Source organism: Lagopus muta, chromosome 17 (genome assembly GCF_023343835.1).
Source record: "Lagopus muta isolate bLagMut1 chromosome 17, bLagMut1 primary, whole genome shotgun sequence".
Taxonomy (NCBI): domain Eukaryota; kingdom Metazoa; phylum Chordata; class Aves; order Galliformes; family Phasianidae; genus Lagopus; species Lagopus muta.
This window is the reverse complement of record NC_064449.1, coordinates 12,034,616-12,059,874: the sequence shown is the minus strand read 5'-3', so window position 1 is coordinate 12,059,874 and position 25,259 is coordinate 12,034,616. Positions and strand designations below refer to the sequence as shown.

The window sequence follows — 25,259 nt, the reverse complement described above, 5'->3', positions numbered from 1 at the left end:
CCTAATACTGTTATCAACTCTCCCATTCACTCAGGCAGCACAGAACTGTGTGATGAACCCAGAGGCCCCAAATCTGCTGGCGTTATCGGTGGGTATCAATACAGTGCTTTGAGCTGAAAATTGTTTCTCACTCCATTCTTTCTGAATAGCTGTTGCTACCCACACCAGCTACACTGTGAGATCATGAAGGCTGAGAAGTCAATCACCAAAAAGCCCATGCAACATTATTTGGGCAGGCATTATGATTCACTCCAACTCCCTCAGACTGCATTCAGGGGAGTCAGCCCCTGGGTCACAGAGTGCCTTACCCACATTCTACATGTCTGCAGAGAAACAAAATCCTGCATACAAACTGATTCACTATACAGTTCTAAATACATCTCAGAACTGATTCAGCTCATGTACTGAACCAGAAGAGAGGATTAACAAAAACATCATGTGATGAAATACTGTTACTGTTATTACCGTGCATATTCACCAGCAGAGTGAACAGAGTGTTTAAGGCCTTGATTTTGGCATTTCCCCATTTTCTGTTATCTGCCTTTGCAATCTCAATAGATCCACTGTAGCCGATCCACATATAAATGTGCAATCTATTTATGTATTACGTGTCTGTAAGATAATTGCTCTGCACTGAGCTACCTTATGTGCCTAAGTTCAGAGCGCGTCAGGAAAATAGAAGTTAAGGGCAAAAGCTCCTTATACAGTAAGGGGAGAAAAATAAGCATCTCCCGGAGGAACTGATTTAATAGACGTTGGACAATGACCTAAAGTGAACATTGTGAAAACCTCCCTACAGCAGTCAGCTCTTCTAACTATTCTAAATAGATGTATCTTCCACAAATAAGCCAAAGGTCTGCTTAATTCATACAGATATGTTTGACAGAGAAAAGAAAGAAACAGATGGCCAGTGTTCATGCAGGTCTGGTTGTGCAGAACGGTACACAGCGTGTACATAATGAAGCAGTGTGTGAAAGGGAGATAAACAGGGATTCATCCAGAAAAAAAGGAAACAATGGATATCACACAGGAAGTTTATAATGGGCGATTGAGCCTGAGTCCTCAGTACTGAGTGATACTGGTCACACGTGTGGCCAAAGAAACCATGCTGACAAGAATAGCTGCAGTCAGTCTGCATTAGCCAGGAGCCAGTTTCAGAACATACGGCAAAACAAATGATTCAAGGCAATCTGCTTGTTCTGCTGCTTCCCCCAAATATTGCTGTAGTAACATCCTCTGCTTTTTGCCTTACCACATAATGTTACTATTTCAGAGCATGGAAAACACCTGCACGGATGACAGAGGCCTACAGAATTACTAGCACCATAAGCTGTTGTTGGGGAGATTCTCATACTCTTTGTATAGATCAGCTTGAAAAGTTTGCACATATCTTGCTCCTTGCTTGTGAGAAAGGAAGAGAAGGGAAAGCTGGCAGGAAAGCTTGCTCATTTTCGTATCTCCCAGCTGTTCACAAAGTTAGGCAAAAAAGCATTCATTCTCCCAGTGCATCTCTGGATTCTATACCAGGCACCCCAAATCACAGCCAGCATCACTGTCGTTAGCTCTCAGAGCATCCTGACAAGGACATACTTGTTTTACCATTTAAACCCCAAAAGATCTACTTTCAGACCTCTGATTTCCCAAGCTAAAAATCTCAGCGTGCAATGGATGGTTTGGGCTTTTTGTAGTAAAAATATTTTCCTTATACAGATACGCCTCTATAAATGAAAAAACAAGCACAGTGGCACACAGTGTCATCTGAGACGTCAGTGTTGCCATCATTTGTCTAGGATAAGTCTTACCACATTTATCATTTTAAAAGCCACAGATTTCCTGCAGAACCAAGCTGGACTGACTATTAAAAAAACTCCAGCCCACTGACTTTTAAATGAATGTGTGCCTACCTGTTTAGGTTTGTTCTGTAAAGCCCAGGATTTAGAAACGAATCTAACAGTTCCTGGGGAACTTAATCAGGTGTATTCAGATTGCTCTTTTTCATCAAGGTTCTTGTCCTGGTTCTTCCAGTTACCTGCTGAGCAATCTTGTCTCCCTTCTCTGTGCTCTTTCTTCTTTTTTATGTCTGCCTTTCTTATCCAGTCACTACTTGGGTCACCGTACCCTCAACCCTTTGAAGCTCTAAACACACAGTTTGACATATTTGAAGTTGCCCTGCTAAAATGTGTGACATTTCTCAAGAGCACATTGATACACACAGTAGTACAACATATAAAATAAAAGACATAAATATTACAGCAGATCACCCTGTCTGGAACCATAATGGATACAACACAGCTATTACATGCAATTCATGTGTTTGAATACATTTGACACTGAAAAAAAGCTTTCTCTTTGAATCACCTTTAATATTTTGCTTGAAAGATGAAATTCCATGCAGGAGACACAACAAAATCACCAAGAGCTGATTACTTACCTGTTTCTATTACAACTACACACTACTCTTCATCTCTGGACACTTCCATTGCCAGCTCCTGATGCATTTGTTACCTAGAGATAAGTTAGAAGTTGCATCCTACAGGGCATACAGTACCATGTCACAGTGCAGCTCCAAATTTAAGTCTCCTTTGTTAGTGTGAAGTCGTACATAGCCCTTCTTCTTCACATACTGGTATCTTACAACATCATCTTCAATAGCAGCTGTAACAAAGCAAAAAAGCAGTAAATAGATCTCTAGAATTTTATTCATTGATCAGCAAACAAATTACTAGATTCTGCTGTCTGGCTTGTTCCTCCGGAGTACGCCAGGTCTTCAGGGACTGTACTTGGTAATTTATCTCTGATAGCCCCACGTTAACCTCTTTGAGCAAAACGCTTTGTACTACAGCAAGCTAACTCCTTGAGAGCCAACAATATAATATAGATACTGTATATCTGTATTTCTAAATCACAGGAACATTCAATGTTATATACTATAATTTTCAAGTAATGTCTACCAATCACAAACATTACTTTGAAATGAAATAAATTCTTACTAAATTTGGAAGTTGAACAGGTTGTCATCAGCCAACCACAAACTGCTGACATATGAGGATCTCTACAGTTCTGAAAACAAATGAAGCCAAACTGCTGGAAACATTACCAGAAAGTCAAACCAAGGGATCAATCTACAATATTTCCACTTCTATTGTGTTGAAACATCCAGTTAGTCAAACACTTTCAGTGCTCAAAGATTCACGTGTAAATCACTGTAATTCAGGAACAGAACCTAGTAACCATGTCACCTCAGTACTGCGTTCAATCTTTGTCCAGAACTTGAACATTTAAGAGCCAAAGGCCAGACATCTCTCCACACAGACACAGTAACTGCTCAGCTATTTAATCAATGTTCACATTTAGTAAGGCCTACAAATTTATACTGAGGCTAGAAAATGAAAATCTTCATATTATTGAAAGGTACTTTTGGATAGAGTATAACTTTGAAAAGCAGTAAATCACAAGTCATCATCAAAAAAATTGCTGTTAATCTAACCAAACTAGGTTAGACCAAAAGGGTGGTAAAGATTTTCTTGCAATACGAGGACAGATTGCACTTCACAGCTAACTTATGTAAGCAGATACCCCATTTTGTGGGTCCCAGGCATAGAAACACATCAAACTGAAATTAATGATGTCAGTAACTGCCATTCAGAGATTAATTCATAACTGCTCCATTATTTCCAGAATGAGATCACTGGAAATACATAAATATCTGCTTGAGGGATACATTTGCAAGGCATCATCACTGAACACTTAGCAACGCATTCCTTATGCCAGTGGAAGTGCATGTCCAAAGGAGCACACCTTAAAGCTGCAAGGTAAGCAAACAGCTCGTAAGGACAGAGTTCTGGTACCTGCTTCATGGGTAGTTTCAGGTACCATCGCAGTGGAGGTGAAGGAGGCACTTACTGCTCCAGTAGAATAATGAGCCTGAAGAAAAAGCAAGGGAAAAGACATTAGATCTTAGAATGTATCTATTTTAAACGCCATTTAAGTTCTGCATACTGTACAAGCAGTACAAACACACAAATAGCATTTACATCATAGACTTCCTGCTCTAGCTCCTATAGAAAGGGACACATACGTGACGCAGTGGTATTTCTCCATCTGTTCCCTATAACATTTCTCCTCCAGTTAAGGCTGCCCAGGCACTGAGCTGAAGGGGTTTATTCCTTCCACAGTAATTTATTACACTATTACCCAAAGATTTTATTGTCAGAATTTACTTGTTTGTCCACAGGTGGAGGTATGAAAGGAGGACTGCTGGCAAGACATCTGTAAAATTCTGCAACACTGCTGAGTGGAAGGAAAATCCAGTGAACCACAGAGACAAACCAACCCCTCACATCCATTGGCTCTTCCTGTCCCATGGCTCTGATTTAAGCTTCATAACTCTTAAACGTGAAAGGAAATGTGAGCATCACACATGGATGTTAGAGTAAATTAGAAAGGCTAAGAAACAAAGAGGTACTTTCAGTGATGCTGGGGCAACGCTGATAGAATATAGGCCAATGCTCTGTCCATCAGGTTATGCTGCCTACTATGCATGTTCATAATTAGCTCATTTACATGATGATCTGACTCTCCAAGCAGAGTTCATCATTATCTCTTACCTCTTTTTTTCTTCTCTAAATCTTTAACTTTTCTATAATGCTATGACACTCTAAAAATGGGACACATATGATACATCACATATACTCATTAAGAAGCTACCTCCAAGCCTCCTCATAAAAGGCCATATGCTGCATTACTACTCTTTTTTGTCTAAGTATAGTCAAAGCACGAAGACACAGACATCCCAGAATTATAAAAGGAAAGAAAAATACTCTGCCTGGCTGGAGGAAATCTACATGCAGATGAACGTTCCTTTGGATAACCATGAACACACAGCAACATGCACCTGGAAGAACTTCCTTTAAATATTCCACAGAAAATCCTGCATTACAGTGGAAAAAATGGGGAAGCAACTAAAGTTGATTTATGTATTTGCCCACACCAGAAATGACTCACTTGTACTGCCCTTAAGGTGTGTTCCTTCTGCCAGTAACTGCAGGAAGCAATGATAAACAAATTCAAAGCAGGAGATTGCAAACTGGGAAAAAAAGATTTTCCCAGCACATATGTCATGACCACATAAGAAAGATTCCTCCTCCTTGCTCTATTTCTAAAGTGTTTAGGTTCATTCATAATGAGTCAACAAAGAAATTCACTGACACACACAATGTATTCCTATGGAATCTCAGTATGATTTTCATATTCTCAACTATGATAAACTTCCGTGTAACTGAAAACACAAGGGATGGTATCTGTTTATCCTGCAATATTCTTTCTTCAAGAACTATACTGGTGCCAAAGTACATATTGCATCAACTTACAGCATTCAGCTTATCCACTTTCTTCTTTTCAGGAGCCTTCATAGTGGCTGCTAGAATCTCATCACCTTTGAATTCCTTATAAAGCTCCAGCAAAGTCTCTCGGGTCTCTGTATTTGTATTTTTCAAGTAATAAGATGGATCCAATTTTGCTTTTTCTTCATCTAGATAAGACAAAGTTAAATTCCAAATTAAATTAAAATACGTTCCAAATTAAAAGAAAAACTCTGTTGTTGTCATTCAGCTTACTACATTCCTTGTTACACCAATATGTTCCAGATATTTCTACTTCTTTAAACAAGTCCAGTGACTACATCTATTCCTGCAGAAGCAATAACAAGTAGCAATGCGGAACACTAAAGACATGGTAACCTGAAATACGACACAATTAATGCTGATATGACTGTGTATAAGAAAAATCAACGTGAAATCAATCGCTGCAGAAATCTCTTTGAAACCACTAGAAATGATCCAAGTTCATGCAGGTCTCATCAAGTTACTTCTACAGAACGATAAAGACAACGGCCTGCTGGGTACAACATCAAACCCTGCCCCCTGGCCGCTGAATGACCGGGTCTGCAATGCAGAACTCCCAAGATCAGATCTTTACTGTGACACCAGGAGGAGGAAGCTGATGGGGTAGACTGGAGAATTTCGTTTTTTTAAAGCAAGTTTTATTCATGTTGGCACGCCTTCTATTCACTGAAAATTAAATATTCCATCCTTCAGATATTACCCTCTAAAAACAAGTAGGTAACAGAGAAAGATGCTTGCTTGAAGAGTTAGCATTAAGGAGCTGAGCACAGTTAAGACTCAGAAAAACACACCATGCTCAGAATCAGCAAACAGACCTCAGCAGAAACAGTTCTAGTGGAAACCCCACGGACACAGGAGAGACTTTTCCCTCCAGTTATGTGATATTAGCAGATGTATCAGTAAGCATTTACCTACCAAAGAATCACAAAATAAATAAATAAATAAAATTGCAAAGCAAATTCCTCAGCTGTAATATCCACAAAGAACAAAAAAGGATATTTTATTTTTTAATGAAATAATTTTAGGAGTATTTTAGAAAAACAAATCAATTTCAGTTTGGAAGGTATCTACTGCCATCCCGACAGAAGGATGAACAGCACACCGTCAGTGCAGTTCCATGCATGAAAGTGCCCAGCACACCGCAGGTGGGAGCAACCTGCGACAGGACGTAGGTCTGCTGCTCTTAGCTCTGGTACGAGGCTACTGGCCAATTATTTTTCCTCCTCTTTTCAATTCTCTCTCTCCACATTCTCTTAAAGGACATGGAGAACTTTCTGTGTCTGCACAGCACTCAGAGACAGTTCACGATTTCCATACAAACCACACCTTTGTTTCAAAATTTGTCAACATTTTTGATGTGAAAGGGCCAGTTCCAAATTCGGGCTGCTGTTTTCTCAGCCTACCTTCAGTTCAGCCTTACCTGGATCAACCACTTTTATGTTGTTCTTAACATGAAAGAAGTTAGAGACATTGAATTTATCCAGGTTTGTTGGATCCTGAAAATAAAAATTAAGAAAAATATCAGAGAGCTCCACAGGCACCCATTTCATGCAACAGATCAGCCGGAAGGGCAGACACCCCTGCAACAAACTAACATGAAAAGACAATAAGTATCACACTTCCCAGATCAGATTGATTGAAAAAAAATACACAATTTCTTACACTAATCCAACCCAATAGGTAACAATCAGCCTGCTTAGTAGGCTCCCTGGGGAGCCTGGAATTCAGTCCCCAACATAGCAGCACACACATTGTGCCCACAGAAGCTGCTAACAGACCTAAGCAGAGCCTACCTTATACAAGGGAGAAGGGTTGAGCAGCTGCAGCCCCATCCACTTATCCCATGGTTTTGTTTAACACCTAAGCACATCACATCAGCTCTCTCCCCCATTTGTAACACTGTGCTTGATTTACTTGTGTTCTGTGAACCTTTGTAATGTGTTTCAGAAACACAAATAAGCTTCAAAGCAAGTTTCTGCAGTCAGAACTGTGCTGGTTTTCATAGTGAAATCTGGGCTTACAGAATGACTTCAAACATATATATAAAATACTAAAAAGGGCAATGTGAAGTGGCCTTGTGAAAACTGTTCAAAGACCACTCAAGAAAAAAAGCAAAAATAAACAGTCCATAATTGTAAGTCTTTATACCATCCCTTGTCAAGTGTCAGCACGACTCTGACCTTCTCTTAGAGAGAAGGACCAGGAATGCCCCCAGTAATCTGGGGTACCCTATACTGTTACTGAACAGTTCTTAGCCTCCCTTCTACAGCCATCTTAGGGTTTTCTCTTCAAGCTCCTCTACAACAAAGAAAGTCAAAGCATCGGCCCAGGACAGTCCAGGAATTTCTGGAAATTCCATCTTTCAGAAGATAATTTAAAATCCATAACACCTTAATATACTACAGTTGTACGTTCAGAACAACACTGCAACTTGCTAAGCACAGGCCCATAGCACTGACACAAACAGCATTATCCCAAATAAATTTAACAGAACCTCTCAATCCGGCTCTGTTGTTAAGAAATTCCGACAATTCCATTTTTGCTAAATGTAATGGTTAACACAGACAGAGTTGGTAGCTCCATCCCTTGCTAAATAATCCAGCTATGCCTTCCATTTATAAAATCAAGCTATGCCAGTCTGCACCCTAACGATGCCCTCCTGGCTTTCTTGTGCTCCCTTCAGCAGTCACACAGTCATTTTCTACTGCCTGCTGCCCGCCCTGCTATACCAACTCTGACAGATTTTCATCTGAAATGGACAGACAAAAAAATACATATCTTATCTTTAACGTATTGCATTAGAAGCTGATCATCCTTAAATGAACCTCGTGAGGAACAGAAGCCAGGGCTGCCCTTTGGTGCCCATCGCAGCACTCAGCTGAGCTCAGCGGTGGGGCTGTGAGCGCCGATGGGCTGCGGGGTCCCGGTGTGCTGCAGGGGTTTGGAGCAGGCAGCCTTTACAGCTCCCTTCCCAGCTCTAATGATTCTATGATTCTATGGTTCTTTATCCATTCTTGTATCCTCTGACTCCTGCGCTCACGTATATTTTTTGCTTTGTGTGAGTAAAAATATGATCACCCTCACATACATTTATTTCCATGTGTATACAGAGATAATTCCAGCCTTGCACTCCAACAGTCAGTGCGATACATGGAGAAACCCAGACAAAGGGCTCAGCATGCTTCCAGAAGACACAGCTTGCCTGCTCCCTCCCAGACATTCTTCACTTATCACAAGCTGCAGCTTTTCCTGACAGGAATCACTGCCTTGCATATCAATGTGCCACCACGAGGAATGAGGTAAGGAAGACAGCTTACCCTTTCCAGGAAAGGAGGAAAATAATCTGCATATTAATATTAATGCAGACAAATGGATTTATAGCAATCCACATTTCTGCCATTGGTGGCAAAGCTGAAGGGCAAGACTGAACCCAAAACAGACTTCTCACGAGGTACAGATGGGAGGGGGGAAGAGGTCAGGAGACAGCAGGGAAGACGAAGCAGATAGCTTCACTGCGTTCTAAATAAAGCTTCTAGATTTACTGATCTGTACATTGTTCAAAAGCAACCAGCAGCACACTGTAATTATTGCTGCCTTAAGAAACCCAGTGCATTGTGCTCAGGGTAGCATGACTCAGATTAGCTCAAACTGTTCTGCAGCCACAATTCATTCAGATGTTCACCAGCTTAACTAGCCTAATTGCTGGCACAGAGCAACTCCACAAAACTGTTTGTTCTCTGCCTCCATGCACAGCACTGGCTGGGGCATTAACCCACAGACAGCTCACCCACTGCAGTACCAGGGCTGCTGGAGTGCACCCACAGCTGTGACAGCCAGCACAGCCCCACTCCCCAGCATGGAACGAGGGCCCCATGCTGTGTTCTGCACTACGTTTGGCTGGGCTGCCCTGATAAAAGGTTTGATGCGTAGTGTTTTCTTTTGGGACTCCACTCATCAGGAGTCTCACCATGCACTGTGAGGCAGAAAATCCATGTCTACTCCAAAACCAGGAACTGAGCGCTGCACAGAGACCAGAGCTGAGCCGAAAGCTGAGACAAGGAGATCGGCCTACTTACACACCAGTGTGTTTAGAAGTATGTACTCCAACTGCCACGGCAGCAGTCTCGGGGTCTCTTATTGAGGCTGTGAACTGTGAACTGAAGTTCAGCACTTTACTAACACAGACACAGGCTTCAAAGGGTTGCCAACTATAATGCTCATTTGATGTTTTCCTGAAAGCTGAGCTCTGAAAACAACAAATCTCAAGTTTTATTCCTCTTTCTTTTGAATCCTACCCTTTTTCTGCTTCACCTGCTTAGGGAAACAGCTTAAAGCCCATCAGTGTGAAGCACCATCTGCACAGCCTTCTGAAGCACTGCTGAAGCAGCACTGCCCCACGATGCTGACCGCTCAGACGCCCAGTGCCCCTCTGACAGTTCAGCTGTGCACAACATTTACCTGGTTATCTCCAGGAACATTACCTTCAAATGACAAAATTTAGAAGCCCACAACCCACATTACCTTCCTTGACAAAGCACGATTCCAAGCACGTTAAACTTCATGGGAGCTTTCCACATGTTTTAATGAAACGGTACGAATGCTTTCCAAACAATTCCCAGGCGTCATTTAAGTTCTGAAAATCGTATTTATGGATAAGGGCATTCACCCCACACTGGCAGCCTCTCAATGGCCACAAGAAGCCTTGGATGGGTGGATGGGTCAACTCGATGGCTGTGTGTGGACTGGAGAATGATGGCAGAACAACAGCACTAGCTTCCCTCTCCAGATGGGGCCATACTTGCCCTCCTATCCACTAAGTTGAGAACACGCAGTTTGCACAGGACAGTCTGCTGGGCCACAATCCTCTCAGCCACTCTGCTAGTGCATTCGTGCAGGATCTGCCCTCAAAGAGCCCTCAGCCACAACTGAGAGAAAGGCTGCTCTGCCCTTCTGCCACACCAAGAGCAAAGGAGAAAAGAGATGAGGGAGTATCAGTGAACAGTGTGCAGCTCAGCTGCCTCCAAGTTAGTTGGTTAGTTCTGCTTCCTGCCACAAATGCCGATGGTGTTTAACAGCTCGGCAAGAACTACATCTTGACCAGGGCTGCTTAGGTTGTACAGAAACTGTAAAACTGACACAAAAAATAGCAATACCCCACATGAAAGAGGTACAGACCTGAACAGTTGAGAGAAAAAAAAATATCAGAAATACTGATACTAAAGAGAGAACTTGAGGAAACAATAACACCTGCACTGCAGAAAAATGGAAATTTGAGTGCAGTTTGTGGCAAGATCACACCACTAAGAAAAGGCAAATACAGCTTGGAGGTAAAGAGCTGCAGTCTAAAATAAACAGCAATGCTATGACTGACAGAGTACAGGAAGGGGTTCAAGCACCACGTGTTCTGACATCGTCAGCAAGATACAAAACCAGAACAGGTGCCATCTTTTCCCTGAATAACTACATCAAAGTTTATGTCAATGCCATGTTTGGTAATTATCTCACACACAAGGACATGGTTTTATACTTTACATCCTGCCCTGAGTGGCTGGAAAACATTGCATAGGTTGGTGAAAAGCTGCCCCAGGACCTCTGCATTTCAGCAGGGAGCAGGGCAGTTCTGCCCGTGTCAGTGCAGGAAGCACCGCAGACTTGCTCACAATGAGAAGCGTGACAGAGACCCAGACAGTGCTATTAACCATTGAAGAAGTGCTGTTGTTGCTTTGGGCTTTTTTTAGTTCCAGATCCAAAATAAGTTGTCATTTTTAAAAAGCACACTAAAAAGCAAAAGGACACAAATAACTGTCACTAAAAATGAGGTGGTGCTCACCAAAAAAGGCAGCAGGGAAGGGCTGTGATTGCTGTTTGAACAGCGGTTAGCACTGAGAATGGAACAAAAAGAATTTTATGCAATTATCTCTCTCGTGAAAAGAGCAATTTTTTTTTTTTTAATTACATGCATTAGGAGACAGAGGTCAACTCTGAGGTCACACGCTGTTCTGCTAGCAGAACATCCCTAGCAGCTGCAGCTTTGCCCTTTCCATATCAATAAGGAAAAATGTGACGGCACAATCCGCGATCGTACATTACTTGGATTTTCACCCACCATCTACTGCACTCCCTAGCACAGGTACCTCACCTGCTTCCTGGGACATTCAGAGTCAGACTCTGGAAACATCATTTTCTATTAGTAAACAGAGCTATTACAGACAGTCCTATTCAGCTGTTGTTTGCAAAGCAAAGGATGCTTTTATAGCAACTTTCTTTATATTTATCTTTTGGACAAACAGTTGGGTCAGTGCTACCCACTCATTCCAATCCCAGTACCGTCAGACACCACAGCACTCAGCTAACAGGAGGCAATGGGAAAACACTATAATTTTCAAGGAATTTAAAGATTTTGTTTGTTTGTTTGTTTGTTTGAAGAGAAGCAGGATTTGGGACAGAGCTCTGGAGCTAAAGCACAACAGATTGCAGTCACAAACTCTGGCCAAGAACCAAAGCCACAGGTGGCAGAGCTTGGCAGGGCAAAGCCAACAAACTGCACACAGTGCTGACAGCAGGAGAATTTAGGGAGGAGACACTGGTTTGTGTTCTAACAATTCACATGAAGAAAATCACAACAGGATCTTACACCAAACACACAGCAATACTTGGAACAGCCAGGTCCATACCATTTCAGGCTGTGCTCTGCCCCCAGCTAATCAAGTTGGCTTTGGGTGGCATTTGAGTAGAATAAGAAAAATCTAGGTATGGCTGCAAGCTGTCATGCAGTATGTCCTTTGCATTCTTTGGGTTAAAAACACTTTACTTATAAAGCTTCTCTATTCATTTAGTGATACAGCACAAATAAGGATATACATAATGTTTCACTTCTGAGAAAAAAACAATATCACCACCTGTATTACAAGACATAAGCTTACCTGCAGTGTCACAATGTCTTGCCGGGTGAAGGGCTCATCTGTCAAGAGATCCTTGTAGCACTTTGGTTTTATGTTCAGCTGCTCAACTGCCTAACAGCCAGGTGAAAGATACAGGTGTTAAAAAATGAATTCTAATGCGTAAACATTACAAGTAAATACACGATACCACTCAAAAAGTGCAGGTGATAAAATAATTTTGCACTTCATTCTCAACTGGCAGCTGAAATGTTTTCATTGTATGCTTGAAGATGAAAGCCATTTAATCCCTACAAAAGTCATCAGGTTTTTCCTGTGTCTTTAAAAATAATAATAATTTTAACCAAATTCATCACAGAAGTACCACAAAAAACAAAATCTCTGAATTTTCTACAAGTATTTTACAGATGGTAGAAGACACAGAGCTGACATCTACCTGCTGTTAGCACAGGTCAGACAGCAGCTTGTGAAGCCAGTCCATCTCCTTGATCTTCATTTCCTTGGCCATAAAACACAACAATGCCTACCTACCTTTCTGAAGTGGAAAACAACAAAATGCAAGACACAACATACCTCATAGGCAAACACATTTCCCGTTGTCTTGATGGCCACAATATGGGAGTTATTGGTGAATACAGTAAACAGCACTGGACAGTGGTATTTACCTGAGGCAAAGAGTGTGCATTTAGCATGGAGCCCTTACAACTCATTGGAAATAGCTAATTTCTGTTACTTCTGTGAAGGATATTCACATTTCTTTCTAATACAAATTGTAAATTCAGCACACGTAACGGTGTTTTAACTGCTTTGATTCTTCAGCACCAAAGAGGAAAAAAAAAAAGTGAAAAGTGACACCTCAGAGAATTATAAACCAGGCAATGGAAGTGCGGTTTTGCAATCTACTTTTCTAAGGACCCTCAGTCTCCCAACACAACTTTGTCCAACATGCATGGTATCAATGAAGTATCACATTATAGCTGCTATTGTTGCAATTAAAGCTCTGCTGAGGGCATGGGCCTCCACCTTAACACACCCAGAACTCTACTTCTGGTGTCGTTCCCAGAAATAAAGTTGAGCTCACACCCAGTGAAAGCTCTTAGCGACTGCTGCGCTTCTCAGAGAGGAGAGTGTTTTGCATTCAAATGTGGCAAGCAGAATGCCATTAAATCTGAGCACGTTGTTCGATAAGGAACGCAGCTTCTGCTCTCAGCAAGCTGTGAATTTCCCGGAGGGTCAGCATAAATATTAAGCATGTCAATAACAAGCACACTGATGGAAGCCAGCGTGTGAGGGAGAAGAAAACGTCGGGATGAGCTGCACAGAAGCAATTAGAGAAGGCTGTTAATACTTGATTATTTTGCTAGACCTGAGCGTTTGGGTGAGATTCTGAAATAGGTTGGGTCTGTTTGGTTCTTTTCGTCCTAATTACCATCTGAAAATCAAAACCAGCAGGGAGGCCGGAACAGAGATTGCTCACAGCACCAGCAGGGACAGGAAGGGAAGCACCTGCGGAGTATTCGCCGATTAACGGATCGGCCAGAGGAGGCACTGATCTCCAATGTGGAGAAGCAAGCAGCAGCTGAGGACTATTTCTGTTGATGTCACTGGGTTGAAAATGAAAGATATACTGAGGAGAAAGTTCAAAAAGGACTTTCTAGCAGAGGCAGCGAGGTACGGCCCAGCTGACGGGTGCACAAACACACCAATGAAATGGGAGGCCTTGCTCTAGCTGTGTGCAAAAAGAACAAACCACCATGATGCCAATTCTAGCAAAAGCACAGAGCCTGAGGTGGCACTGAAAGAAGGAACTCCACTAAGGAGGGATCATGAAGTGGAAGGGACTGCTATACCTGAAGACATAGCAAGGATTCTACATGTAAAGATTTAAATAAAGGTTTAACTGAGGGACGAGAAACATAACATTTTAGTCTCCCTATTTCACTGTTTTTTCCCTCAATTTGTTAATGATACAGCATTCACCTTTGTATGGGAAAGAACTCTAGGAGTGTATGGCTGCTGTCATTCCACCGCAGCATTATGAACTGCACTTCTTCAAGCAAAGTACACAATGTCTTTCAAGAAAGTTTCACAATGTCTTTCAAGAACCTTGGCTACAGTTACTACTGATCATTTTTAACCCCCTGCTCTTGGGACAGAGGGAACACAAAACACAGAGGAAATCCATCAGGCAGAGAACAGACCTTGTGATCTATGGACCCTTGTAGGATAAGGAAACAGACACTCCAGAATTTTATTCCCACTAATCTTTGCCAGTCTCCTTTCGAAGAGGTCATTATCTGTCTTGAAAAAGAGAAATTCATCTCCACTGTTCTGCTTTGTTCCAAGAATCCTCACTCTGATGGCAGATTTTATACCTTTAATCCTGCAGAAATACAGCTGGAGGCTGCTTTCTCATGTGCCTCTAGTGACAAAATCCCTCATGTTCATTTGAAACCAATTCTTTATGTAAACAAAAAGTTGCTCAAAACCAAGAGAACCGCAAATAATGGCATATGTAAGTTGGGAAAAAGAAAAAGAGAAAATACAGAAAGAGCCATTTCTGAAAATTTCCTTAAAGTAGAAGTTCCCTTACTCCAGGGGTAGCTGTATTACAAAGGAATTGCTGAATTAATTCACAGCTCCCCTGAATAGAGAATAACAGAAATGGGGCCTTAAAGGAACACACTGATTACAGCAAGCAGTTATTCTTCTAAAAAAAACCATTAAACCAAGACAGAACACAAGCTATGTCACTTCACCATGAGTGAGACAAACTGGGATTTATTAAAGCATTCATTAAGAAAGAAGCAAGCCAACAAGAACAGAAAGTTAGTGTACTTACCTTCACTGTTCTTAGCAAAATTCAGCTTTATAAGGGATTTGGCATCTAGTTTCTAAAGGAAATGAAGCACGAGGAAAATTAACGACAACAGAATCTAAACATGGAAATAACAGAAATGGTAACATCAGTGTCAGTATTTTAATAGAGCATCATATATTAACACTATGTTGCAAGTTGTCTGGATCAAAAAAAACCCTGGGAATGTAGGTTACAGCTGCAAGAACAAGGCTCACAGTGCATGGGAACGGGGACACGGCCAATTTATTTATGGCACTGTAGTCTGACACAGCACAGGGCTGGGCAAAGCCAACGGGCCAGAGAGGTGACACGGCCCTACCCTAGCACCAACCGACCAGGGACACGAGAAGCAGAGGCAACCAGTGCTGCTGCCCATCAGAAGCGATGGTTTGGAAGGGACCTCTGAAGAGGGTCACACAGCAGTGTGTTACTTTGGCAATCGGGTTCACTGCCTGTCCTAAGATAACTGTAATTTTCCTTTGCCTCACCCCTTCAGGGGCAATGTGCCCCCAGCAGGGCAGCACCCAGCAGGGCAGCACCCCATCCAGAGCTGGCCCTGCCAGCCTGCACTCTGAGCCAGCACCTCAGTGGGAAAAAAGCCCTCTGATTGTATCAGCTATCAGAAACGGTTTTGCTGCCAAATGGACTGTTAAAAGCACACAAAGCACAGGGCCTTTCTGAAGAAACAATCAGCTCTCCCAAAGCAGGCACCTGAGCAGCTCAGGGAGATTTTCATAACGCAGCCAGCTTTTATAAACAGACTTGAGCAGAGATCTGCCAGCTGTGGGGCTGGCTCTGCCAGTTCAGTCCTGATGGCAAACGGCGATAACCACACCAGAGAAACCCTGGCAGTGGGAATTTCTACTTCTGGTTCAGGCAGCACACACCATGGCAGCTGGGCTCGTCTGCTTGCAGGAAGGCACTTCTCCAAGCGGTTTTGTCCACTGGTCATCTTAATCTTTGGTAATGGGCTGCCAGAAAGGTAACCATCTCTCTAATGTATCAGCCAGAAGTGCAGTTAAGAGCTAACAGAAACCAGATGGAGGAAGGAAGAGAGAAGCCAGGTTGGGTGACACTGTTTTTCTTAAAACACACCACCAACAAAATGAAAGCATCGTCTGCATGCCGCTAGGTTACAAAGAAAGGGCAAAGGAAACAGCAAGTCCGAAATGACTAACTGAATGCAAAACCTTATTTATTTACTCATTGATCTGTTTACTAGAACAAAACTGCCAGAGAAGCAGAGGGGGACAGCAGAGCCACCACAAGAACATATGAACTTAAACAACTTCATAACAAAGCAGCATCCATCTGCTGCGGGGCAGCCCAGGAATTATGTTACCAAAAAACTTCTTCAGAAATACCTCTGGAAACACTGATCGTTTAAAGAAAGGCCTTTACATTATCTCCCCTGCTCACTGGATCAGATCGTCGTTAAACAAAAATGAAAACAGTTTCCTAAGAAGCAGCATAACGTGGTTGAAGATTCAGGTTTATAGGTTGACAGAAATTTAGTAGAAAAGAGAGACTGAACTCCTGAACAGATCTTAAAGGCAGCAAAAGCTGTAATGCTCTGCTTCACCTGCCAAAGTATGAAGTCTGTCAGAAGTGCAGCAAGCCCTTACTAGATACCCAGGGGAACTGCATGGTATTTTGGGTCACATCTTTCCATGCTACACAAAAGGTTCATTCTCAGCAGCAGTTACTCGTAGTGCCTCAGCTGCTCGTGCTGGCATCTGCTCCTCACCAAGACCAGCCCGTACAAGTCAGCAGTAAATTAAGAAATAACGCAGCAGCGATGTTCGTGTAAGATGTGAGGCACACGTTCTGCCCGGAGCCGCTCCCAGACGAGAGCTGTGTGAGGAGGTGCTGCGCAGACACGGGGGCGATGGCTGCGCTGTGCCAGCCCTGCCTCCCAGCAGCCCCACATCTCAGGGGGCTCCTGCTGTGCCACCTGCTGCGCAAAGTGGGCTGAGAGCTGCCCACGAGGAAATGCGTGGGAAATGCAGGAAGTCCAGCCCAGAGACACAGAGAGAAGCCGATGGGCACATCTAATGCATGGAACAACAGGAGGGGGAGTTAGGCGTTTGTCAAAGGAAATCTCTGGAGGGCCAGGATGGCAAAGCCAGGCTCTGATCCGCTACAAAGGACGGCCCTGCCTGGCCCTGCCTGGCCTACAAAGGCCGCTCGGTGCTGGGACCCAACTGTGGCATCACACAGCTGCAGGCGGTGTGCCTGGAGCAGAGCACAGCCTGCACACTATGCTTCCAGCAGGGCCGGCATGGAAAACCCATGCTGATCTGCACAGAAACAGAGATATGTCTATGAAACACGTTACACAGCATACCATGAAAGAACATGATACAAAGAGGGCATATTTTATGCCCTCTGCCCCAACCCACGTTCTTCATTTCATTTGAAAACATGGTTATCTCGCACGTGGGTGAATCTGCTATTACCTATTCTCTATCAAAAAAAGGCAAAGCTTTCTAAGCACCGTCAGTTTGTTGCCATGACAATGTCCAGTATGCCACAAGCAGGCACCGGCCTTCCAGAGACAGAGCAGTGAGTGAGCCCTCACATGAGTTAAAGTGCTCATTGCCATGAATTTCTTACTAGCAATAAAACACAAAGGAGCACAAATACTGAATGTACAGCTCAAGTTCAAAACTGTTTCTGACCTGAGCTCCCCCCACACACTTATCACCCAGTTTCAGTCAACTTCCAGTGAGGAAAGGAAAAAGCAATGTTAACAAAAACCACTTGATCTAATTGAAATTCTAAATTCATAACAAGATGAAAAGCCACAAGCACACATCTCTCCCCCTAAGCAGGGATCAAAGCTGTATATCCATGGCTAAAAGCATCTGAAGCAAGAACAGGGGAGAGCAGGCGTGCTTAATGGCATGTGGTACCAGATGCTCCACAGCGAGGAAGGGCCCAAAGCAGCCCCCAGCAAAGGCAGGCGATTCTCTCCTCGCTGCCTCCTCTTGCAGGCGACTTTCAGCCACCAGGAGCCCCAGCACCCCATCTGTCGCTGACCCCAAAGGGCGCTGCCTTTGTTGGTGGCCACGCAGAGGTCGTTAGGAGCGCAGGTTAACGAGCAGCAGCGTGCAGACGGGCATGGCGGGGCTGTTTCAAACCGAATCATCCTTTGTCACCGTCGCGTCTCTCGTGAAGACATGGCCTACAATCCTTGTGCTTCAGTTACACTCCCTGAATCCCTCGGTCTGAGGCAGCACGTTCGTTTTGTTAATGAGGCTGTGACCCAAAGCGACACAAAGCCAACGGACACATTGGACTCTCCAACCACACGAGGCCAGCTGGCAACACAGCGAGAGCTGACTCCTGTAGATCTGCGCAGGAGAGGGTTCTCATCCCGCCCAAACAAGCAGTTACCCCAAATACAGGAGAGAGCCAAACCCAACTGTAATACTGAACTACAGCATTGCCCACCAAGCACCAAATCTAACTTAACACTGGCAGATGAATTTTGCACTAAATTCTTTGGAGTCTACACTTGTTATTCATTGCGCACAACCTCCAATTTCAAGAAGCCCTCACACCATTTTTCATGCTATTATTCTTCAAGAAATACCACAATGTTATTTGAATGCTAGAATATTATTTGAATAACTCCATGTATACCGTCGCTTATTTTAGATGCTGTAAATGAATTTAATGATAACAAAAAGCATTGGAAATCCGCAGCAAGTCTACACAGCATGGGAATGCAATGGGAAAGAGCAGGGCTAGTTTAATAAGATACGTTTCAGTCAGTCAGTGTTTCATGGGAAAATTAGGATGAGAGGCCAAAAAAAGGCAGAACGGCCTCCTGATTCAAGCTATGGTTTCTATGTTCAGTTTAACAGCATCAACATGAGATGTGTGTCACATGAACAACTACTGAGTGTGTGTGGCTTCCAGCCCCCTACTGAACTGGTATGAAAATGGCACAAAAGGTTCAAAAATGTTCTATTACCCACCTCTTTTGTATTTCCACATTTAAATCTTAATTAAACTGACACCATATGGTCCCCAAAACCTTGTCCACACAATCATAAAGGTATGCTTGCTAACACGCACAGCTTGCAGATAGCAGTAGTGTTGCTGTACCAAAGAGCACATTAACATGAATTACCATGAGAAAAAGACATGCAGTTCCATATGTAAGACTAAACCCTCAATCTTAATGCGCTCAGAAGCCTATCAGTCCAGAGATCCAGAGATGCAAGGATCTGAAAAATAAACTCACCTTTCAAGATGGATAAAGGCCAGCCATTAGTGATGCTGCAGGCACTACTGCAAAGCACAGCTATGGTTTTGGAAGAGGAATGACCAACTATCCCTTCGTTTACCAATAAGAAAGGAGAAAGTTTTGGAAAACGCAGCAAAAAAAGCAGTCCTTTTTCTGGTTATCAGCCTCAGTGCCATCCTGGGCCCTCCTGTTTTGTATGACCATTTCCAGTTACAACACACCAATTCCCAACTGCTCCTCTGGGCAGGAATCACACCAAGATGTGCTTCTATCCCAAGGCCTTGAAAATTCACAGTCACAAGTCAAAATGCGAGCTCATTCAAACTGCTGACTAACAGCTGATGATCCCTGCAGCCAAGGTGGCACAGCTCTGCACAGCACAGAACAGCACAGCTCTGCACTGCACAGCAGCTGCACTCAGGGCTCCCTGATAGAGCTGCATGGGGCAGCTGCTCCTACTCACAGATATCAATGGGCCTCTGAAACCCAGTGAAAAGTGAAGATCCTCACGTTCTGACAGCACCCTCACATCTCAGCACAAGCTCAGGAAACGTTTTCTGTCTTAAACCAACATCAGTAATAAATCAAAGTGTTACCATGTGAATTTCAGGAAGACAGCAGACAGCACTCCCATTGCTTCAGCAGCAGTCACTCTGTGTGATTATGATTATCCACGTTCAAAGAAGATAAACTGTAATTGAAGAGGTGCAGAAGATGACTGCGACCATATGAAGTACAGAGAACTTAAAGGCAAGAACACCTGACAGGAAAGGACAAGTCTCAGCAAGGCAACGTCAAGGAAGCATTACATTCCACTGCCCTGGGTACACAACTGTAAACACAAAGAGGGAAAAGCAGAGTTCTGGCATAAATAAAAACCAGAGTTAGCTGGTCAGACCCAGAAGCGACAGAAGACCTCTCAGATGAAAAGCCATCAAAAGGATCCCTCACCAGGAAAGCAAACAGCAGGTCAAGGCAGAGCATGCTGCCTGCAGAGCAGATGCCAGGAAGCAGGAGACCTGAGCCAGCCCTCCAGGATTACACTGCTGATGGTTGCACCCTGAGCTCCACAACATGACAGCGTCTGAATCACTGCAACAAAGCCTGCCTTGGTTTTACTGCTGTAAGCTTTGTTCTCTGCTCCTTAATAAGCTGGTACTCACTAAGCTGTATTCCCACTCCAGACGGAAACTTTTACAGATAAATGAGAAAAATGCTTCTTTCCTTCATTTCAAACATATGTGAAAAAATGAGGAAAGTTTATGTAAATTGAAAAAAAAGAAAAGAAGGCAACTGGTGTTTGCACCCATGCAGTGGGGATACGACTGCGATGCATCAGAAAAACTAAGAAACAGACTTTGAATTTTGCAGTTGAAGAGCTAAAAAGCTACAATTCCCCTTTTTGTATCCATTGCACTACAACCAAACGAGACCTGGAGTCACTGTTCCAGCCACCACTCATTTCCAAATCCCCAGTAAGGCAATGTAGGACACTACTTTGATCTCAGGAGCTGTGCTCAGACTCTGAGAGGAAAAAAACCAACCAAATGTATGGAAGGGTCACACGCCATTCATCTGAAGTTTGCTGAGTCGTGACAAATATCTCACCCAGCCAGATAATCTCCCTCTCAGTCCAGCACTGACCATGGAATCCTGCCTTAGGGGCAGCCTGCTCTCTAGCACCACGCAGTACTTTCTTCCCAGCGTTGTCCAAAGAACCAAAACACCCAGAAGGGGCACCACTCTGTTATGGGAAAAACCTTTTCAAGAAGAGAAGAGCTGAAGGCAGCTGAAGGTAGATCTGAGTGGTGCTGCAGTACACCGCGCTCTAACAGCCATCACAGCCCTCAGACCACGATGCTGCGGGCAGGTGGAGCTGTGCTCTGGAAACGCAGCATACAGAACTCTGCCAACAGCAGCAATGTTTCCCTGACAGCCCCAGGAGCCACACCAGCAAAAGGTCACCTGCAGACCACAGATCCTCTGCACAGATATCCATCATCTGCTGCTCATTAACTAGAAACACACCTGGAATAACACGGCTAAAACCACAACCTACAGTAAATAACCACATCTACCATGCGAGCCAGAGCTTAAAGCCACCACGACACTGATTCAGCCCATAGGGGTCATGTGAAACCTGAACTCACACATGCTCAGCTCAGGCCGCAGTGCCTCCCAGCCCTGCCAGCACTGCCCAATGCCTGCCCACAAGGCGTCGTGCTCAGCACCCTGCCCACAAACACACGGCCGTCCCAGCAGCGGGCTCTGTAAGGAGATACTGGCACACAGCGCTGAACTGCAGAGCCAGGTGGGAATTCCAGCTGTGCTTTAACACCGCACCCTTCAATCCACGCTGACATATTTCTTATTCTCCAATACAGTGCGGCTTCTCTATTCGTAATACTGTAAAACAAGAACATATTCTCAAGCCCTCTTCCTCACTGTTCATTTCTGAAGCGAAGAAACAATAACCAGCGCTATCTGCCTCTGTATCTGTGCTTTCAAAACATGTACATGGTAGAAACACTTCCAGATTAAGGAAGTTTCAACTTTGCTCCACTTTCCACATCCTTTTGGGCAGGATTTCCCGTGGTTAGACAGCCAAAGGCTTTCTGAGCGCAGTGAGAAGTGTTGATTTTCAAACTGGGACTGACACAATTGGTGGTAATGGCAGCCTCCTCCTTCACCTGCTCAAAAGCCTCTGCCACCCCAAGACTGGCAGCGCATCTTCACGAGACTGACTGAGACTGAAAATACTTTCTAATGCCCTCACAATAAAGTTCAGTAACACCAGCTGCCAACACTTGGGAGAACAAGTAGCTACAAATGTTTAGAAAACGCACCGGAGAATGACTTTTCCAAAGCTATTAAATAACAGGCTTAGCTGCAATATTTTATTTTCAAGGTATAAAGTCATCGGCTTTGAGAGTGGCTGTAAACATTCAGGCAAACATCACGTTACCAACCCTCCCCCCCAAATGATTTAAGAATGTCTGCATTCAGACACAAGCAGTGGACGCTCACTACGTGCTGCCAGGGCAGCTCAGCCAGGCTCTGCACACGAGGTGGCACCTGGCCGGCCCCCGCTCTGCCCCACACCATCATAAACCCACCCTACCAAGCTCATCTCTAGGCTTCTCATCCATGGGCACAAGCTAAGCCCAAGCTAAATTACTTTGCCTGAATACTGTTATAGCCTCCTTGCATCCGTCGGCTGGGAACACCTTTAATCAAACACAGGATGTTTCAAAGGAAATCACAGCCGAACCATAAACCAGCCCCAAATCCCGTGCCACGGCTGCCGCCTCGTGGTCAGGAAAGTAACTGCGCTCGCTCAAGGAAAGGATCTCGGTAAACCAGCAACGTCTGTTTAAAACCTACATCTTCAGAAAGAGCTCACTCTCTTTTAACGTATCAGAAGACAAAATGATTTCAACAATCCATTACTTCATATCTGTCTAGTCCTCTAGAGCTTCACACAGAAAGCAATCCCTTCAAAGTTACCATTTACATAGAAAAAGGGGGTGGGGACAACACTACAGCACTGGCCACAGTGTGAGATCTGGTCAGTTAACTATCATGGCAGAGAAGCTGTCTGAGACATATTGTCAAGACAATTCCAGCAATGCTGCAGATTAAACTACAACTCATCCGCACTAATATTCAGCTGGGAAAGTCTTTGCAAGTCTCAGCATAGATGAAGAGATGAGCCAGGCAGCACCCTGCCCGCATGGACCAGAATTTGCTTATAACAAGGCAGCAGAAAAGCTCATCTTATAAGCCTGCACTTTCATTTTAGCAAACCTGATGCCAAAAATTTCATATTTTCACTACTGTTCAACTTCATTTACTTTCACTGAAGCACTTTTTTTCCACGTGTTAAACAGGAAACTGAACGTACAGAAAGTCAACATATCAGTGAATATAACCATCACTTACTTCTCCTGTGATTGGATTGGTTCCATACTTTTTTATCCAAGGAACAATGCTTCTGAAAATAGAAGGGAGAAAATTATGAGATAAGCACCACTAGAAACCTCTATTATTTTAAACAGGCACAATAAATTTCTGCCAACTTGCTTGGATCAAAGGATGGCTACACAGCAAAACAAGAAGAGCTAAGAACAGCCAGGAACTTACAGTATGTCAAAGACCATCCCATCTGGTGTACAAACTGGGTATTCAAATGGCTGCAGAGACAAACTAGGAAAAAAAAAGACACTTTTTTTTAGCAAAATCAGCTGGAAATCATGATGACAACAGAAGTTAACAACATTTTGCTGATTGCTGCATGCTAAAGAAAGGCCAACACCAATGAAAACACAGCAGTCACCAACACCCACTGCCTGCTTCTATGTAAGTTCCATTAAAAACAAAGTTTCTGAACGGCTTTCGCAGCTGAGCACCCACAGCCACAGGGCAGATGCTGCGACGCTCCCTAAGCACAGCAGGTTCCATCAGCACTTCAAGAAGTCAAGTCAGCAGAAAACAATACTATAACCGTCCCTTCAATCTATTTAATGGCAGCCTCAGCTTGCTGGATAGCCACCCAGTCACGTTCTGACCAGGAAAAAAGAGATCCACGTTCTGATGGGCACGCAGGCAATAACCGCTCTATTTTATCACACGCGCACTCCTTCAGCCACGGGATGCAGTCCCAGCAGATGTAGGAGGCGCAGTCATCATTTCAGTCCTCATCTGCACGTTTCTCACCGCAGTGCCGTCAGGGCAGGCGCGGCCCGATGGAGCTCCTGGGGGCCCTGAGCTCAGCGCAACCATTGGGCCCAAACGTCGGTTATTTAACAACGATAATGTGCCGCCTTACCTGCAGTGATCAAACGATATCCGCCTGAAATTAGCTCGGGGATGGTCTGTTCGTGAGAGAGAAAACACGGCGTTAACGTGCAGTTCCGGGATCTGCCCGTGCCGACACGGACGCGCACGGACGGACACGCGAACGGACACGGACAGACACACGGACGGACGGACGGACGGACGGACCCCCGCGGGGCACTCACCCGCCTTCTTGCCGCCGTAGAACTGCGTGTACTCGGCACACGTGATGTACCTGCGGGCACAGCGCTGTCAGCACGCCGATCGCGCGGTCCCGCCGCCCCCCGCCCCGCCCCGGCGCTCGGCCCCCGCCCCGCTCACATTTTGTCCTTCTGGTGCTGCCGTTTCCCCATGGCCGCGTCCCGCCGTCCCGAAGCAGCTCGATGTCCCCCGGCGCCGCCGCTCCTTCCGCCCTGTGCGGCTCCAAACGGCTCCGCAGGAAACGCGGGCGGCGCGCGACGTTCCGGGGCGGCACCGAGCGCGGAGCAAAGCGAGCGGGAAATTCAGGCCGCGTCCGACGCGGACGGCTCTCGTAGCGCTTCGGGGACGGACTTCGGGTTTAAGACTTAGCGAGGAGGGCTTGTCTTCCGCTAGCTAGCCGCCTTCGAAGCGGAACGCTGAGGCGCCGTTAAACGGCGTTACCGGAGAGCGCGGCGCCGCCTGGCACGGGGTGCGGAGCGAGGGCGGGAAGTTCCGCTATGGCGGCGGGGCGCGGCTCAGCCTCTCGACAGGAGCGGCGCGCGCGGTGCTCGGGGAGAAAACGAGCCGAGCGAGTGAGGTTGAAGGCCGTTCTGAAACCACTGCGAAAGCGAAGTGCGGGCACCGCGCAGCGCCGTGCCGCCGGGATGGAAGCGCACGGAAGGAGCGCGGCTGGGCGAAGCTCAGCCCGAGCCGCGGCGCCGATCCCTTCCCGCGGCCCCCGCTCCCAAAACGCCTGGAAGGGAGAGCGCCCTGACGCTCGGCTCCGGACGCGATAGCGCGATTTAGCACGCGGCGGCGGCGCT

General features: G+C 44.8%; 1 protein-coding gene across 1 annotated transcript in view; it reads right to left on the bottom strand.

Annotated features, from left to right (window-relative positions):
* PPIL2 (peptidylprolyl isomerase like 2) overlaps window positions 1-24,728 on the bottom strand; it is a 55,031-nt gene extending 30,303 nt beyond the window's left edge. Inside the window, exons 1-12 of the mRNA XM_048963856.1 lie at window positions 24,577-24,728; window positions 24,441-24,490; window positions 24,248-24,293; window positions 23,563-23,625; window positions 23,362-23,413; window positions 15,144-15,195; window positions 12,875-12,966; window positions 12,326-12,415; window positions 6,823-6,898; window positions 5,370-5,530; window positions 3,849-3,924; window positions 2,549-2,655 (exon numbers count right to left, since the gene is read on the bottom strand). Coding sequence (XP_048819813.1) covers window positions 2,549-2,655; window positions 3,849-3,924; window positions 5,370-5,530; window positions 6,823-6,898; window positions 12,326-12,415; window positions 12,875-12,966; window positions 15,144-15,195; window positions 23,362-23,413; window positions 23,563-23,625; window positions 24,248-24,293; window positions 24,441-24,490; window positions 24,577-24,608 — 897 coding nt within the window. The 5' untranslated portion in view covers window positions 24,609-24,728. The remainder of the gene's footprint in view (window positions 1-2,548; window positions 2,656-3,848; window positions 3,925-5,369; window positions 5,531-6,822; window positions 6,899-12,325; window positions 12,416-12,874; window positions 12,967-15,143; window positions 15,196-23,361; window positions 23,414-23,562; window positions 23,626-24,247; window positions 24,294-24,440; window positions 24,491-24,576) is intronic.
* Between the last annotated feature and the right edge of the window lie 531 nt (window positions 24,729-25,259).